This window comes from Thalassophryne amazonica, chromosome 21, assembly GCF_902500255.1.
Source record: "Thalassophryne amazonica chromosome 21, fThaAma1.1, whole genome shotgun sequence".
Classification (NCBI taxonomy): Eukaryota; Metazoa; Chordata; class Actinopteri; order Batrachoidiformes; family Batrachoididae; genus Thalassophryne; species Thalassophryne amazonica.
In genome coordinates this window covers 21,994,194-22,014,294 of record NC_047123.1, presented here as the reverse complement: position 1 = coordinate 22,014,294, position 20,101 = coordinate 21,994,194, and the positions used below count along the sequence as shown (strand labels likewise).

The window sequence follows — 20,101 nt, the reverse complement described above, 5'->3', positions numbered from 1 at the left end:
CAATATCATCAACATTAGGAGAAATCCATTGTTGCCCTACAATGGTACAGTGAGAATCCCCACCAGGCCAGAAATATGTTTTTTTTTAATGATGCAGACAAAAAACAAAGAAACCCACAAACAAACAAACAAACCCACAGACGAACTCCTGCTAAATATAAATAGACATTTAAACAGACATGGAAAACAATCATTTCAGTGCATCCACAGCTCAGATCACCGGTGTAACTTCTCGCGTCTTCATTTACTTCCTGTTCTGATGAGTTCCACGAGTCAAACTCCTGTTAAATACTTCTCTTATTGATATAAATGGCCATTTTCCACACAAAGACATACGTAAGTCATAAAATACGGTAAAATTGTGATTCTGTTGTGTGAACTAATGGACTTTTGCACTGCAATGTCATTAAAACCTTGAACAGTCACAGATCTGCTAAATTTAAAACTAAAAATCTTTGACTCAAAGCTTTCATAAGATTTTAACTCTGAAGGAGCAGATTGGAAAATGAAAATAGTACAGGTTAAACTCTTGGACAAATAAGATGATTATTAAAGGGGTCAAATTGTGCAAATCCAACTGTCTACCTTATACATTTTTTTTTTAATGTTTGAAGACACATAATTGTGGGACTTTGGAAATATAACATTAAACCTCAGAGACGATCATCTGCTAAACATCATTTACACATGATACTGTTTGTTCAAGACCTCTGTGACATGCGTAACAAATATAACCCCCAAGAGATTTAATTTTTTACGTCATATAATTTAAAGACCGACCACCCACCCACTTCAAATTTAATGGTGAGAAAGCGTAATAGTCTGTGTCTCCCAGTTGCAGTAACATATTTCATGTACTTAATATAAATAAAAAAAAAAAAAAAAAAAACTTATTTACATCAAGGGTCACAACATGCAAAAATTGTAGAAGAATGTATCACCATGATATAATACCATGAAAGAAGGTGAAAAATACTCAGTTATTAATTATATGTTATATTATACATCACATCCCTAAAAGAGAGAATGGGGCTTAACTCACACAACCACGTGGAAGTTGATATCTGCTTTAATTTTCCATACATTTAATGAAACGTAAACTAATATATTCCTTTATTAGTCTTGCGTAGGACGTTTTTCTCATTCATAAGAATGACAGCGAGTGCAACAAGCCTGTTAACACCATCAAAGCCATTAAACCAGTAAAAACCTCCCGACTCGTTACCCGTTCAGCCAGCTTTAATAACTCACAGTACAATTAAGCCGTCTACTTCAGCTGCATACTTTATGGCTCACCTGAAGTGCTCTTTGTTCTAAAGCGGTCAGCAAACAGTCGTGAGAACATTTATCACTTACAGTGGCGGTGATCCGCACAGGCAGCTCTAACAGCTCTGCGAGTGCTAAGGGATGAAATTGTGAACATCCCTGTGTGGACAGTTAAAGCGTAAAAAAGCTCAAAGCATGTGAAAATTAGCCTGTAGTACAGTGACGTGGGTTACAACACAGCTACATCGCTAAATGCAAAGACCATTCTAATCCATCATAACAGGGATATTAAAAATTATGACCAGTGTATTGGCCTCAGTAACCCAAATCTGGCAACATAAAAAATAACAAAGCAGAAATACCCTCGGCCGTATGAGCATTGTGTTCTTTATAATTTGCAGTTGTTTAATTATTAAGATCCTATTGTCTTACATACAGTTTGTACATGTTCAATAAAGCCCCGCTAGCCATCAATCAAAAACAATATTTACATTTTAACGACGTCTGCAGGAGGCCTCGCGGGTGCGTGTACATTAGCTTTTGACAAGAGTGGAAGTTGTGCAAATCAAGGAACATTTGTAGATCACTCTCCGTGCATTTGCTGGTATTAATGAGACACATTTAACTCCATAGGAAGCTATCTTTGAGTTAGCAGAAGTTAGCATTCACGCTAAAGCCACAAAATGTTTTGTAAATGACTCCAGAGGTGTTATCAGGTTGCAAAAACAGCATTTTAGTTTTAGAAGTGTTTATTTCTCGCTAGCTTTCACATATGATAAACAGGTTATATTTACACACAAACGAAACGAAGGTGAGTTTTGCAGCTAGCTACCAGCCTGTGACGTCATCACGCTAACATCCGCAAAATGTCTTGTAAATAAGTTCAGAGGTGTTATTTTCCAAAAAACAGTATTTTCAGTTTTAGAAGTGTTTACTTCTTTATTTCTCACTAGCTTTTACATCACAGATGAGAGACTTACTGCATATAAACACACAAAACAAAGCAGTTTTGGAGAGACCAGCCACTGATGTCACGGTGCAGCTCCGCCACTAAAAAACAAAACAGAACAGATTGAAACAGAATATGCCATTTTAACCTCTTAAAATATGTCAAGGTTAGCCATCTTTGAACTTGTCCAAGGTTCGTGTCCCAAGAATGTTGTCTGTGAATTTGAAGACTGTGGCAATAATAGGACTGGACTTACGCTGAGCACAAACAGACGGATGGATGCAAAGCCTTTGTAATACCCGAAGGCCATATTTGATGGCTTTGGGTAAAAAGAAATAATAAATTGTTATTGGAAATATAATGTGTATTTATTAGCAGAACTGGATCAGAAACTTTGGCCGTTCAATTATCTTTTCCCAACATGTTCGATATTCCTAAGACATGAGCTCAGCATGGTAGGATCTGCAACAAGGCTTACTATAACGTGTAACTAAGCATGTGTCATGTCTTATCAAGAGATCTCAAATTTTCCCATCTGACCAAGGGTCCACCTGTTCAGTCCCCCCCGAACACCACTGCAATTGGCACCTTCCAGAACCAAGATCTTTGGTACTCTCTGATGGTTTCTTCTTTCCCAAAGATGGCACTCTGAACAGATATCTTCTTGTCCTCTTTGTGATGTGTGTCATCCTCTGATTAAATGCAGCAGCAGATTTCTTCCCACATAGTGCAAAAACAAGCGATCTTCTGTGTCAAGCTCTGAGAATGATTTTGCAATGCTCGGAGTCGCGCCATTTTAACCACCCAAAAAGAAGTTCTCTGCAAACTGGAGAAGAAAAATATTTTCCAACATTTACCTGTGTTCAGGTTGTGGTGGCAGCAGATTAAGTCGGGCATGCAAACCTTGCCAAGGTATTCCCAGTGTAGATGGTATCCATAAACCCTCCAGTTGGTTTTGGGGTCAATCCTGGGGTGTTTTTCCCAGTTGAACATGTGTGGAATGAGTCCAAATGTAGGAATCCAGGAAGCATCGTAATCACATACCCATACCACATCAACTGAAGAATCAGTAGTTTTACTCAAAGTCTACCACTGTCACCTATGACCACAATGGTGCCACCATCATTTGCAACTGCTTGTTCTGCGATATACATTTCTGAACATAGTGGTTAAGAAATTTCAGATCTTTATAAGGTTTAAGAGCAACCTAAATGCACCAGAACACAGATTTTGGATCATCTTCAAATGTTGGATTTGTGTCAGCGGGGTAAGAATTTCTGACATCAAAGGAAGCTGGGATCACAACATTGTCACTAAGGAGATCATGGCCTGATGTTTTATAGCAGATACCTACATTTTGGATCCTTTTCAAGGTTTGGAGAGCATTCTGAATGCAACTGGAAAAGATGTTATGGGTCCTATTCAAAGGTTGGGTTTCTGTACCATCTCTCCAGGATATTTATGTTCTGCTGTGCTTCACATAAAGGCCATATTTTTAAACAAATGGTGGATGCAATACACTTGTCAGCCAATCACGTCATGTTTTCCACACAATGCATTTTTCTGTTTTTGTATGAGTTTTCCCACTAACAGTAATGTTGTAGGCTTGGTGCCAGAAGGGGCGGGGGGTTGAAAGATACTCTCCTCCCCCCCAGTTTTAGGTAATGTTCTACTTTTAATGACATATTGTAAAGATTGTGTATATAATAAAATTTTTATTTTATGTGGCTTTAAATATAAGATACATATTTAATTATTTAAATACATTTAAATAAATATTGCTATTATTACTATGAAGATGAATGTATCTTTTGCAAGTTAAAACACTAATTTTTCCAATGTCATTCAATTAATATTACTCAGTGTTGTCATTTTACTACTACAATTCTGCACAAAGTGGAACTGGTAAGAGCCATATCAAATGTTTACTCTGTTTTGTTAAATTCATGAAAAAAAAAAAACTAAAAACATTAAGGAGCAGCTTGGATTGACTAGTTTTTTCTTAATGGATTGAAGAGTTGAAATGTCAAGCACAGATACTGGATTGAACTTAGGGACTAAAGTGTGGCAAGTGTAATACTTATGGAAATATAATTATCAGTTTGACACTTGGTATCAGATACATAAAATTAAATGACTGATCAGGCACCCCCCCCCCCCCCCAAAAAAAAAACCCAAAAAAAAAAAAAAAAAAACCTTGATCGGGCTATCCCTACATCAAAGTGCAAATTTTCTGTGAACAAACTATTTGGGATAGCAGGTCTTTTAATAAAGATATAACAATAAATTTCTCCATTTCCATCAACTTTAAAACTGTGTTTAAGGCCAAACTTCTGTTTTTGATGTTGGGAAGTGCAATCTAACAATACATTCAATTCCATGGTTAGAATAGGAAAAATAAGCTGAATCTGAAGATTTGAGCACATTAATTTGAAGCAGTACTCACTTCAAAAAGGACCTGACCACACAAACGCAGATCCTTTAATCAGCCTTGTTTGTACTGTGACAGGCCAACCACAAGGAAACTGAGCACATTCAGTTTAATTCCAACTTTGCCGCATTCTGACCTCAAAAGTGCAGATACAGAATATCCAATGAATGAAAACAAGCAGTGGAGGCAAAAGAGCATTCAAACACTATGCTTGGCTATTTCTCTTTTCCATTTCCCAAAGTTCTCTATCTCAGTTCACCATCTTCCTGAAGCACCAACATGCATTTGCCATCTATTGAAGTGATGGAGATAAATGTTTTCGTTCTGGCCTTACATCTTCTACCGTGTCCACTACAGGTCAGACTCTGTGCCTGATGGAGTTGCAGACTTTATCTCAAGTGACGCTAAAGACCTTAAAGTGTCACTCGGGATTTCACACTGCTGCCGAGTGACTGCAGGGACTGAACACGAGAAGGGGCAGAGGTGGGCAAGACGGCCAGAGGCCAATGATGGAATCCGGCCGAGCAAATTGCCAAAGCACAAACAAAGACTGGGAGCCGCCGGAACGTACATTACAATGCAAATGTCTCCAAGACCAAAGCAGATGCAATTTAAATACCTTTCTTGCACATTCGGCAAAAGTCCCAGTAGTATAGATAGTATTAGTAGTATAGATCAACATGTATAATTACTGGTATAAATTAAATTTAATAGACTCCCGAGGCGTTTATTACCTCACAAAAACACAGCTAATGTTTCCACATGCAAGCAGCTGGTAGGCTAATGACCAACAAATGGCTCATCTAAGTTGCTTGCAGTTTATTTCAAATGCACACAAGTATAGTTTGGAATCAACACCCTCTGAAGGGTAGTGTGGTGGCCAGTTGGTGCACTTGCTTCCAAAATAGTAGGTTTCTGTTCAAGACCACCTGTACCCATTCTACATGCAATATGGAATTATGTCTTGAATGGTATCCAGTGTAAAACTTGTGCCAAATCAATACGCAGATCCACAGTGGATCTGCTGTGGTGACCCAGAGCAAAAGACAGATGCCTAAAGTCCAAACCTACTATTAACGCCACCCTAACTCTGCCAACCTCCTTGCCAAAGATGTGGAGCATTGGCAATACTGGTGTGCAAGACAAATTAAGGTCACCTCCATTTTAGAGTTAGCTAAACTAAAGTGAACTGTTTAGGGTGTTTTATTATTGCATATTTTGTGGACTGGGTGTTGATTTTCTTTACGGGTGGATTGGGTGCAGGGGTTTAAAATTATGACCAGCATATTGCCTCAGTAACCACGGAGTAACAGTGCAGGTAACCTCAACAAGTTTTCAATACTTGCTAATTAGTGCTATCGATGCCAATACACAACTTGAATATTAATATTTCACACAAAGGAAATACTGAAGCACATACTTCTTAAAGGTCTGTCAATACAATAAACTACACAGCAAGTCATATCATCAAACATATTTGGAATAGAATGCTCAGAAGGGACAAACATTCGAGTTCAGAGCAGCTAGCAACCACTGCTAGCTGCTAGCAGGGCCCTGGACTCTGCTCAGCATCACACAGATGTCACCAAAAATGACCATGGACTGAATTATGAGTAACTTCGTGGCTTAATTTAGCTTGAACGAATGAATCAGGAAAAAAAATCCCCCCCTCCCCCGTATAGCCATTTTTAAACAGGTAAACCAGCTACAGAGGTCCAAAGTGTTAGCGTACCAGGCTATAAACATCTTTATTTCTGCTGTAAAGTTAGAGACTTTAAAATTGCAGTCTATGGGCAGTGACTCGCTTTTTGGAAATCCAAGATTTAGCACTCCTGTGTTGGCTTCATTTTTCAACACCAGATACTGAAGCTTGGGTCAAACATATTTCAACACCCCCCCCACTACAACCTGCAATATTGACATCAAAAACAGGCGCCACTATAAACAAGAAAACAGCACACGTAAACACAATGACCAAGAAAAAAGTCTATCGGAACAACAACAAAACAAAAATGTTGATAAAGTGAAATTTGGACACCGTGAGAGTGCCAGCATCAGTAATAGGACAGAGAAATATTGTGCTGTCACCCTGAGATGAATTTGTGTTTATCTTTCAGATTCATGTCAGGGGTTCGAATGGCTATTTTGACAAGGCCGCTTGTTATTCTGCTTTGAAATGTCAAGTATGTTTGCGTCTATGCGGATACCATCTGACAGTACTGGTGTTTAGCCACTGTGGCAAAAATGTCCACCCATGGAGCGCGCACTATTTTTGGGGGGCATGCACTGATGTGACCTTCCTGCGCACACCCTTGCCCTCCTTGTGAGCTGCGGCCTACGAGCCTTGGCCACTGATACATTTGGATTTCAGCCCAGAGAACAGCCACTGTGGTCACGGCTGTATCTGAATATTCCTTATTTGCTCCTCTCTCCGCCTGTTGACGTGCAAAGTATTGATTTGTTTTGTATATTAGGCAGATTATCTCAAAGGGACCAGACCCCCAGCCTCCACCAAGCTTTCTCTCTTCCATCTGACCTCCGTGGGACGCTCCTACATGGGTGGCGAGGGCGAGGATGCCCGTATAGAGGACAGAGGTGAACGGAGGAATCCATTGTCTCCAGTACCTCGAAACCAAAGAGTTCCTTCTAAACAGTAATTATTCCCCCCCTCCTCTCTGCTTGAACCCCATTTGTAGCAGTGACCCCCCCACCCCCCCACCTCACCTCCAACTGCTACCCTCAAGGCTCTAATTTGGGTCACAGGCCGCAGAGTGGCATTTCAGCACACAGTCAAATCTGCAGTTAGAGGAAGCCGACAAGCTTTAACTAACAGGTTTCAGGTACACTTACAAGAAGTGAGAAAACAAACGCAGAATGGATTTAGACGTTTTGTGGTTTATGGGGGAAAAAAAAAATCTAACAATGGGGCTGCCTGGATTGTTAACACAGGCTGTGGACAAACAGGACGGAACATTTAACAAGCTGGAAGTTACTGAAAATTTTGCCAATTTCAATTTAGTGTCAAACTTTCAGGATTCAAATTTTTACATGTGAAAATCACCGTCTAACTCACTTTAGAGTTAGTACTCTAATTAACCTATCCATATTTTATACACACACACACACACACACACACACACACACACACACACACACACACACACACACACACACACACACACACAGTAAATCATGTTTTACTGCACAGGGGGTATCTGTGGTGTAAGTGTCAAGTGGTGACCATGTATTATTAATTAATTATAATCAACATAAAAACAAGAACCACTTCATTCACAATTATGGAAATATGCACAAAACAACCCACAAATGTAAACAGCTACTTTTACTCTCACTCTTCACCTACAGTGAAAGAATCAAGTGGTTAACATGACAGAGATAAATGCAAACCAAAAATCACTTAATCGTCTGTACTATGCAAAAATATACACCAAACAATCCTAAAATGTAACTGTCTATTTATACTCCATGTGGGGTATCTACAGTATAATTATTAAATGGCTACTATGCATTATTGAGTTAGCTTCTCAAAAATAAGATAAAAAGTAATTTAATCCTCAACTTGGAGATACATGCATCAAACAATCCCAACAATCTTATCAGAAGAATTTTTTTAAATTAGTTTTTCAGCGTAGGATGCACTGAATAGGCGATTCTTTTAACCACAGGCATCACAAATGCGATAATTCTATGCAAATAACAGGTTTTAAGCCACTTTGATCTGGTTTGTAGACATGCACGGCAACAACAAAACTTTTAACCTGACAAAAAGCGACGACACCACATCACAGAATTGCTCCACCTCTGGGAAAACTTGTGCTAGAACTGTGAAGGTATCGGCGCTCCTGCTTACCAGTAGGCATCGTGGCTCAACCCTCCTTCAACACAAAGTCAGTGAGGCTCAATGCTGAAACAATCAGGGAGAAACTGGAGGCTGAGCGGGTCACATATCCACAGTATTCCAAACAGTATTCCCAATTCAACCTGAAAGAGTTCCTTAAACTTCCCAGATTCTCCTAATCAGTGTCATCCTGAACCCCTCCACCTGGGACCGAGCGTGCTGTCCGCTCCTCTAAAATGCCCTTTCTTCTGTGCGCTCAGTTTGCCGCTCTGCTCTCTTTGCACTCCTGTGGCAACACATCCACTGCCTGCATGTGTGCATCTAAAACTGTTCATATGTGTGTGCATGTGTGAGTGTGTCAGAGTGAATGGCCTCTGCACCCTCCCTGCTGGCTATTCCCCACCCCCCGACTCCTCCCCCTAACCCGCCACAGCAAATTACAAGGAGCCGGGAGTTCCACATCAACTGCCTTCCCCCCTCTTCACCTTCTATTATCCATTTTCTCTCGTGACGAAATCGAACTTTTAGCTCGATCCGTCCACAGACGTAGGTCGGGTGGTGTCCATCGAGAACTACAAGTCTACACTTTACTAGAAATGGGAGGGTCAGCCGGAGAGCTAGCTAAACAAAGGGTCTAAGATCAGAGCTGAACACAAAGTGGAAAAGTAAACTCAGGGTTGCAGATTTAGGTGTTGAGGACAAGTCCACCTGCCTGCGAATGGGTAGTTGTTGCATTCATTCATGGCGGCCATGTTCAATGATGGTGCTGTCGCGAGAGCAAAGGTTAAGCATTTTACAGAATCTTCTGGGCTCTTCTCTCGTTCACATTCGCCGGTTACATACATACCCCAAAGGCTACTTGCGTGTCGGGTCTTCTCTCGTTCATACTCGCCAGTTACATACATACCCCAAAGGCTACTTGCGTGTCGGGTCTTCTCTCGTTCACATTCGCCGGTTACATACATACCCCAAAGGCTACTTGCTGGTCGGGTCTTCTCTCGTTCACATTCGCCGGTTACATACATACCCCAAAGGCTACTTGCGTGTCGGGTCTTCTCTCGTTCATACTCGCCAGTTACATACATACCCCAAAGGCTACTTGCTGGTCGGGTCTTCTCTCGTTCACATACATTCCCCAAAGGCTACTTGCTGGTCGGGTCCTCTCTCGTTCATATTCGTCGGTTACATACATACCCCAAAGGCTACTTGCTGGTCGGGTCTTCTCTCGTTCATATTCGCCATTATATACACACCCTAAAGGCTACTTGCTTGTCAGGTCTTCTCTCGTTCATATTTGCCAGTTATATACACACCCTAAAGGCTACTTGCTGGTCAGGTTGATTGCTACTTTCTGAGGGAACATCACTGCAACTTCCTGCTTCTCAAAATGGTTCTTCAAGTTAATCACCCATGAGGATTTCCTGCTCTTGGTTCAGTTCATTCTTTTCTCGTATCTTAATAAAGTTTCGCAGTGACTCGGTACATCACTAAACAGATCAGTTCTTTAAGTTCCCATTAGTTGAAAAAGACATGTCATTACCGAGAAATGGAAGCCAAGGCAAAACTTGCTTGTAGGATATCGGGGAATCATGTCGGGGCTTGTACCAAGGTTGGAGTGAAAACTGGCGAATGTCCCATTTGAATAAGTGATCTGGCTTCAGTACGATACAATCCCAGACTTGCTAATTGTCGTCCTCTTTACTGTACACGAATATTGCGAGAGTGGATTTTGTGAAGTGCCACTTCAAAGAGCAGTTACCTCGTTGAGTGAGCGCTGGGTCCCGTCAAGGAAAGGGGGTGGGAGGGTTGCACATGGGACATTAGGCACACAGTCTGATGCACAAAAGCAAATGTGTCCACTATTTGTCGTCCATCTTCAAAGACAGGGACTGGTCCCAGCGGCATGGGGTCCCACTAAAACCACCCCCTTCTCCTCCCTAGTACAATAATAGAGATCCCCAGGACTGTTGTTCCACCCCCCCATAGAGATCCAAGAAGCCTGACCCCTCTCCGAGTCTGAAGGTCCGTTGACCCATGAAGCCCCCAAACCTCCACTCCAAACACAGTCTTCCCTCCCTTCCCCCAACCCTCTACAAAAACGCACACATATATACATTCATGGACCTTCTGAAAAAGAAAAAAAAAACGAGCACCTCTTGCTTGGTAAACACACAGGAACCATCTAAACTCCCGAGTTCAGCCAAGCACAACCTGCTGATGACAGAAACCGACAGCAACAGTTGGGCTTATCTGATGACCTCATGCACTGCCACACACACACCACACCCTGAACCAGATTAGAGAAAACAAATATTCTTGTACTGGATACGAGTATATCAAACCTTTTAAAGAATTATTTGTACAAGACCCACTGCTTAGATAGGAGTCTGAACTCCATAATCACAAATTACATTTGATTTAAATACCACCTGATGGCCTATATCCTTGGGAATGATGGTCTAGACCTCTAGGAAATTATACCTGTATGATGTCATACTGTAACACCTCAACAAGCTTGGGTTTTCTTTTTTTTTGTTGGGTTTTTTTTTGGCTATGACAGACCAAGGTTACATTCCACATTGGAGTTCTTTCTGGGTCCAAAAGTTTTCAATAAAGCTGAAATGCGTCCATAGATCTCCTGCATGAACCTTGACTTTCATAAATGAATTTCTAACCATTGAAACCTGTGCCCAGTTTCATAAACCAGTCTAATCTTGGTTAGTCAACTACATTCACTTAATCAACTAATCCTTTGACAGTCATTGCACAAAGCACTCAGTTGGCTAGTTTTGCGTTACCCGACTAAAGTTTTTAGCCTGGTACAGAGGAAGCTAGTCTTATTTTAGTAAAAAAAAAAAAAAAGAATGCCTTGCCTAAAAAAATGGCGGCTATCGTGTACCACCACTTGATTGAACACTCAAGATCACCCTTACATTGCTCGTATTCCTCCAAAATGAGAGCTTCCTCCATTTTTGACCATGGTTGTAGCAGACGACTGTGATGATGTGTTTATGACAGTTATCACATTAGCCACCAGGTGTTGCTGTTACGCTGAGCAGCATTATGTGCACAAAAAGCCTTGACGGACGTATGACTAGGCTAAGAGCTAAGCACGCCATCCTGCAGTTCTTATGTGTATGTAAATGTTAAAGCTAGTTAACGAAACAAAGGCTGGATAGTTCAACTACCAACCCGGAAGTAAACTAAACTGTCGTGCATTGGAGGCATTTCTTTACAATGGCACTCGCAAGGCTGCTATGCCCATGAAAATCGTCTACTAACATAAGACGGCTAATCTACAAGTAGCCGTCAATGTGAAACGGTGATTAGACAGATAATTTTGGGCCACTAACCGTAGTCGACTAAGTAATTTTAATAGACTTAAAGATTAGACTGTTTTATAAAACCGGGGCCTGGTCCAAAAGTAACTCAACTTTAATAAACCCGGATCTAAAATTGCCCCAGGCTAACTGCCATGTACCACAATGTCATAACAATGGAAAGCATAGACACACACTGCTGTGTCATGTCAGGTCCATCATCCAGTGATAGTATTAAAAGAGCAGACCACCATTACATTGATTGTGATTCTTTGACTGGTTCTGAGGCACTGTAGTTGAACTGCCAACCTAAATGCTGGGTTTTCAATCCCAGGTATGTGCACCTGACGCTATCTGTCCATGTCTTTGGACAAGCCACTTCATCTGCATTGCCCTCTTCCTTCCAGCTGTAAATGGGTACAGGTCTCCGTTGGCGTACGTTGGGTTGGCTGCCCATCCAGGTTGAGTCATGGTCTCTCATCCACTTTATGCTTCCGAAACTGTAGATAAGCACTGGTGCAATAAGCCACAGGCCCCGGGAAGGATTTATTTTCATTGCAAGTTGAAGAAATATTACAGAGTAAATGCAAATAATTGCATTTGAAAGTGTGCACTCAGAGATCCTCCACAGCAGAATGAGAACTGGCCCAGTACTTAGTAGACTAACTGATATTTGGTTCTGATGTGGCTCGAGTGAGTGAGTTGTCAAACATGAAGAGGAACTTGTGAAGACCTCTACATCACTTTGTCTACATGTACTAGACTAGTCCTTAAGTGTCTTGGACCTCATGCTAGTCCTCTGAGCTGCAAGGTGTTTATCTCACGGCGCCTTGCAGTTACAGTCCTGGATGTCAAAAGCAGACTGTTGTGCAGCAGCTGTCCACTTACACTCGACAATGCCCTGCTGAGGACGGGGGTAGGGTGGGGGGGGTGGGTGTCATCATTTGACTCTGCTAATCTGTTCATGTAAACCTATGTCAGTATTCAAGCAAAAAGAAATATTTTGGCTGTGGTGGGCGAGGCGCACACCTAAGCAATATGACGGCTCAGGAACACTTTGTATAATTCTTCATACAATCTAAACAAATTTGGAGTGCATTTGTAGCAAACTTCCATCTGATGTGATGTACAGTGATGCCTTACATTCACCCATTCAGACACATGCACGTGTCAGAGTGCTGCCGTGCAAGTTGGTCAACTGCACACTGGGAGCAACTTGGAGCATAAGGACCTTACCCAAGAGACCCTAGCGACAGATAGACATGGCACTATTTTGTGAATCCCACGCCATGTTGCAGTTTTGGCTTGTGAAGTAACCTGCATTGGGCTGGCATCCTATCCAGGGGGACTTGTAGGTCATCCTGGAATAAGTAATGGCCTAATGGGCCTCAGGGCTCAAGCAGGATTGATTTATTTTCTTGATTTAGGCCTTGTTGCAGTGGATCTAGTAGAAATCCGCATTGGGATTTGGCAAGACTTGCGCTTCATCAAGCAGGCTCACAGCTGCTGGTGTTCTCAAGTGGTTTCCCAGCTATTTTCTTGTGTCAATCCCTTTGGCTTCTCCCTTGTTTCACTTGGGGTCCCCACAGGAGAGCAGAGTCAGGTCTACATGTTGATTTGGCGCAAGTTTAACACCGGATGCCCTTCCTGATGCAACTCCAAATTAAATGGAGAATGGAACCAGAGCCTTGAACCGGGAATCTTTCGCAATGGAAACAAGCGCACTAACCCCTTGGCCACCACCCCTATGTGCGCATGAAACCTACCCATCTCAAACCTTTGAAACAAATTAGCGTCATGCAAGAAGTGTCGCCTCACTTTCAAATATGGCAAACCAGGCAAGTCAAAAGTGCTCAATCCCTTCTTTCAGCGCAATTTCAAATATTAACTCCAACATTTTTCTTCCTTTGAACAGCATCAAGCACAAACAGAAACGCTTTAACTAGACCACCTGGAGGAAATGTTACAGAAATAATGCAACTTCAACACCGCTGCTGTGTCAGAAGTGACGGATCACGAGCTTGTTGGCTCTCCGAGATGACGGGGACCAAAGCGCCGTGGTCGCCATGACAACAGATAGGCATTTATCTCCGAGGCAAAGTGAGAGAGAGAGCGCATTAGAGGGGCAGGAAAATGCTTCTTGTCAAGAAACCACATAAGACTTAGGCAGTGCAAACACAGACAGGTCACAGGGTTCATACCGACGCTATTCATCTTTTACTGGTGTGCACACAGTCGTTTGTTTTCCAACAGCATTGTTAATGCCAACTTAAGAGACCACAGTCTCTTGAACATGCTTTAGTGCGTTTGTGTGCGCAATCAGATTTTTTTTACTATTACTATTTAAACCGCCTCCAGCCATTTGATGGTCATCGTTGAAGGCCGAGCGAGAAAGATCTTCTTCAGACAGAGTCCTCATTTTCTCAGCTGTCCTCTAAATGACGAACCGGGCGGGAGGGCGTTTCTGTGGTAATGTATAAAGTACATGGAGCAAACGGAGAGAACACAGAGATAGAGAGAGATGGAAAGAGACCATGACCAATGATGGTGTGTAAGTGAAGGGGTCATTCATATACAGTTTCCCCCTCCATCGGTCATCCCGTCCATCTTTGTCATGGCAGAGATGGATTATCTGCTAACAATAGTCACTTCTCTCTTTTCTCTGTGAGATGACTGTTTTCCAGCTTTAATCTTCAAAGCCTGCCGCAGGGCTCCACTTTGTTCCATCCATGTTGTCTTATTTGAAAAGACAACAAGGAACTTTATCATAAAAAGGCACATTAGCCAGTTTATTAGATGCGACTGAGGAATTTTTCTGTCCATTTTCTCTCATGGCTGAAGTTTCGCCGCAATCAAAACGCCAGTAAAAGCATTCCTGAGATGAATACTGTATTTAACATGTCACGGTATCTTCATGTGATTACGGGATCGCACACCACATTTGTCCGTAGACATGTTTTCCACTCCAGGTCTGTTGGTGGTGCAACAATTTCTTGTACTTTTCTTCCATTGTTAAACACTGCTAGTATTATACGCCATATGCCTTTTGCACTCAACCAGGAAATGCACCATGTTTGAGATGCCTGCATTGCAAAACTCTACTCAAAAACAAAATATTTAGAACTTTACATAATTCTCCTAGACTGTCTTCCAACATTGTTACAATGTCCACAGCTGGATGCCATAAACTAAGCCTGTCTCAATTATATGTTGGACCAGCTGGTCCAGTTTTATTCCCCTCTTCAGTGGAGATTATACGGTGGATAACATAGGGTGACCATATTTTGATTACCGAAAGCCAGGACACTCGGCTTGGCAATGAGATACTCAAATGATACTCTGTTGGCAACCGGTATTAATCTGTGGAACTGGAACGGTTGACAGAACTGGAATGATAATACAATTGACAGAAGGATTGACAGAACAGTACCTAACTACGCCCCCTACTCTCAAGATATTGATAACCAATCTAAAGATAATGCTCCCCCCCATGTTCAAAGCACAAACTTATGTTTTCTGTCCCAATTAGCACTAATCGTCAGAATAGCAGATTGCCATATTGGAAAAATTACCCTCTAGATGGCACCACACACAACCTCCTGTTCTGCCATTCTGTTGCTGTTCTGTCAAGCGTTTAGGGTTTCTAATGTGGACCTATAACTTTATATAGTGGCTAAATAACTTTATTATGTTAATGGTGAGACCTGATCAATTCACCGATACTTGTTTGGGGTGTAATAGAAGCAAAAACAACCCACTGCGCCAGTTACCAGTCTTTCCAGTTCCATTCTGCCTATAGTTCATCAATTAGTAGCTCCTTGATTGCTGTCAATGTAATGGCCCAATGAAAAACAATGAAAACCAGGACATTGTCATCACTTTCTATAAAAAACCCAGGATGGCCCTGATAAGATGTGAAAACAGGACATGTCCTGGAAAAAAAAGACGTTTGGTCATCCTAGTATGACAGCAATGTGAACAATTAATTTTTTATAATCTATTAAATGTCATTACTGGAGTGATATAACCATGATCCAAAAGGTTGGTGCATCAATCCTTGATAATACCTGTAGGCCAAAGTGTCCTTGAGCAAGCCGCTGAACTTAACCCCAGTAACTCCCAATCCTTTTCCTTCAAAGCCTGCAGTCAAATTGGTAATCTTCAACTGAACTAATTAATATAGATTTGTCCAAATTTTTTTGTGAATTCCACTTTCAACAAGTGTACCAATGGTTTACAATTGCTAACATTATACACCATACACCTTTTTTTGCACTCCCAACCAGGAAATCCACCACAGTGACATTTAGAATGTAGAAGTCTACTCTACAACAAAATCTATCCCTTTACATAACTCTTCTAGATTGTCGTCCAACCTTGTTTCAGTAGAAAAGGACATGTGTTGGACTGCAGCTGGATGGAACAAGCTAAGCCTGTCTCAATTATATGTTGGACCAGCTGGTCTGCCGACAGGCATCTTTGGCTCCAAAAAACATTTGCACAGTAGTCAAGGAGGCATTTCGGGTGGTGGAGCAGAAGGTATGTTAGTGGTTCAATTTACTGCTTTGTTTGCAGTGTGATGTAGCTAGCCATTGTTAGCAGCCTCTAAAATATTAGAGGCACTAGTTGATAAAACACTGTGTGGTATTTAATGTATAGAGAGACTGTAGCAACATGCCAACAGGTATCAGGACAGTACTGTGTTTATATATAGCTTTCACTCCATTGTTGATGTTTGGAGCAGCCATCTTTGATTGTGAACATGGGGTTCATAGGAGTTGGAATTCCAACTTCAGGGGGCGCTCCAGCTGAAACTTCCTACTTCTAACTAGACCATTACGATCTACAAGCACAACTAGGATGCAGGATCAACTTGTTAATTCACTATGGGACTTTTGAAGTCATTTTGCTAAAACCTAAATTGACATTGCATAGAAATTTTGTTTGCATTATCAACTAACTAATAAAGGAAAAAACTCAAGATTACAAGGCTTCTACATTCTAAGGTCTGAATTTTTTCAACTTTTTCAGTTGTAAGTATGACAGATGCCAAGACCAATTTATGAGCGCAGGAATCTGTCAAAACTGGCTGGAGGTACCACTTAGGAAAGCGAGGTTGTCTTTGCCGTACTAGCAGACAAAACAACAAAACAGAAATAACTCCAACAATAAGGTCAACAATGACACCCACCACTAATGACAGAAGAGGGTTGTACTGTGGGCAAGACAGGAACCCACAAAATGTATTTATGACAGGAGACAAAGTATTCCCTTTGGAATGAGCTGATGTGTACGTTAAAGGATTTAGACAAACAAATCCTCAGGAGAAGCGACTGAAGGAGGAGCCAAGATGTAGGGCCGGTAGACGGTTCAGGCATATAAAAGGACAACTTTCTTTTCCTATAATTGAATATCGTGAGATTCTTGTTTTAGAGACACTCCCCAACACACACTTTCCTATGCTATATAACACTTCATTTTGTTGGTACAAGATCTTTCTACAGGGATTTCTCTATGTTGTATGTGGTTACTGAAGGTGCAGCGGATGGATGGAGGAAGTCGTGTTTGGCCTTAGATTAGAATCCAAGAGGAAGATCCTGCTTCAGGAAAAGACACCAGCGGACTTGAGACAGAGGGGCTTTTCTGCCGGAAACACATTACCCAAGTACACCAACATTACACACTACTGTACAAAAACCATAGGTATAATTGAAAAACAATCCAAAAAAATTCTCAAAACAAAGCAAACATGAATTTATGATAGTGTTTGCTGGCATAGAATAATGGATCGGGATGAAAACCTACAAAATAATCAGGTTTGTGTTAGTTTAAAAATAAAGATAAAGGCGTCCATATTGGCACCAACATGATGTAAACAATGACCACAACACAAGGTGATAATGCAATTCTTATTAATGTGCATCAATGTTTTGTAGTAGTTCTAATGTTAATATCCCCTTAGCACTGGTACCACAGTCTCTTATACAAAGAGACTGGTAGCGTGTTTTTGAAAACATGGCTGTGATTGGTCCATCTGATACGTCGGCCACTATTGGCTATCACGCCACGCTCTGTGACTGGCTGTGCCGTAACCGCAGAAAATGTGAAAAACAAACCGAAAGACTTGAAAAGTGAGACAAACTAGTTGCAAAATGTTGCAAATGTCGGGGGTGGGAGTTTATCTCACCCCTGTCAAACCAAAATGGAAACCAGTCATTTGCTTTGTGTGTCTGGAATTCGCACGGCAACCGAAAACATTTGGAGGTTTGAAACGTTGTAAACACAGGCTGCAGCCAATCAGAGAGCGACGTGTCTCAGCCAATCAGCAAAATGTCAGAATCCTGACTAAAAGTCACGTGACCAAATAACCCGATACAGACTCCTTTGCATTGGCTGGAGGAGCGGAACCAACTTAATAATCCCCTATATTAAAATCATTGTACCTAACGTTTGACCTTGGTCTAACTGGTTTTTCTGAAAACCGTATCACCTTGTCCTTGGCTGACCCTCAATCATTCCACTAAATTTGGTCCAAAGTGTATAAAAACGCTTCGTTTTGCTTTGTTTAAATGCAGACGGGTGTGCCGACACACTGACTTAAAACAATAACCCAACATGCTCTCACGTACAGATGCAATCAACTACTTTCTTTAATGAAGCACACCACATTCTTTAAGTTCTTGGAATGTTTACATTTTATGGTTTCATTTGCAAAAATGGGTCATCTGTTGTGACGCACACACACAAATTAGAAGTATACCATATTTTTTATCTATGCCTTGTCAACTGTTCTTCCATATTCACAGTGAGATTATTCTTTCAATAGCCACAGTGACAGTGGACCTCAATCCTTCAGATACACAACAGAATCATACCTAAAACATGTCCAAACTGCACCCTCCCCACCACCAAAAAAAAAACAACAATGCATGCACACGCACGCACACACACACACACACACACACACACACACACACACACACACACACACACACAACTGTCAAAGTCAAACATTGGAAGAACTGCTTTCATCCAATGTGCACTCTTAATCTGGGTGCTCTAGTTAGGCACCCAGAATGAGGACTGGGACACACACACACAGGCGCACACACACACTTCTGAATATGAGGTTATTTGATTCTCTCCCCAGTCGCATGAGACACTTGTTGCCAGATTTTCCCTGTCGTATCAGTTACAATGCTTGTTTTAAGACCTTGCACTGAATGTTATCCACTTTAAACCGTCAATTTGGATTTTGGAAGACAAGACATAAACAGATGTACAAAAGACATAAACTACCATTAAAGTCTCTTCGCCGTCAACGCAACATTACCACATGGGCTGTTGCCGGTGAAGCAAAAAGCAGCATTCTAACTGCTGCCTCATTCAGCCAACAGACAAAAGGTGCCATTAAATTTGTGGCAAATTGAAACTTTGGCGAGAGTAATTGTAGGTCAGACCAGGTCTGCTGGAATCAACCTGCAGAATTACTAATCGGATTCAAAAATCCAATGACCTGCGACATACTGAATGCGACCCAAGCACAACCTTGAATACAGTCATTTAGACCCGTTTTAAGATGGTTGAATGTTTGGAAGCAACCTGCCACTCACCTCAGAGAGACCACTCCCATGACAAACCTATCTTCAGCTGCATGGACGCTAGAATTCTTTTACAGGTTACCTCCATGTCCGAGGATCAGAAGAGTATGTCAGCATGCACGCATGAAATCGAAAAAAAGCCAAGGGGTATCTGAAAGATGGGTGTCAAAACGGGCCAGTCTGTGGTCCGAACCTCAATGAGGTCATTTCAGATGAGAGCGAGCAAGCAAGAGGGAACAGATGGAAGCAGAACTGCCAGCCCACCGGGTGGGGTGGTGGGGGAGGGGGGGTTCAGAAAGCGAGAGAGAGACAAGGTGAGAATAGCAGCCCACTTCCTGACCGATCGCTGCCGCAAGACCAATCTCTGCCTCTGATTTAAATTGAGCAGGCCTCGTCGTGGAACTGGCGCAAGTCCTGCAGAGGAGCCAAAGCACTTCAAGCCGCGATAAAGCCACTGCTGAGAGTGTCATCGAGCGGAGGCTGCTGGTTTGGGATGATGTGAGGAAGGTGTTTAACAGCACGGCGTGGGTGGTGGATGCGACACAAAGACACGAAAGAAAGAAAGAAAGAAAAGGAGGGCAGTGCAAGGACGAGTTCAAAACAGTCCAACAACTGGGTCACATTACACAAACGCAGCATCACACATCTACTCAACTTATCTGCTACCTCATCTAT

The 20,101-nt window shown here is 41.8% G+C and overlaps 1 protein-coding gene across 2 annotated transcripts in view; it reads right to left on the bottom strand.

Annotated features, from left to right (window-relative positions):
* Positions 1–19,765, bottom strand: part of LOC117502693 (pleckstrin homology domain-containing family G member 1) — a 55,027-nt gene extending 35,262 nt beyond the window's left edge. Inside the window, exon 1 of one of the 2 annotated variants that reach the window (XM_034161782.1) lies at positions 19,439–19,765. Coding sequence is in view for 1 of the 2 variants with exons in the window: in XM_034161781.1 (XP_034017672.1) it covers positions 8,518–8,527 (10 nt within the window). In the remaining variant the exon portion in view is untranslated. Of the gene's footprint in view, positions 1–8,517; positions 8,828–19,438 lie in introns of those variants that run through there. The other variant, XM_034161781.1, reaches the window with a different exon arrangement.
* Positions 19,766–20,101: the final 336 nt, after the last annotated feature.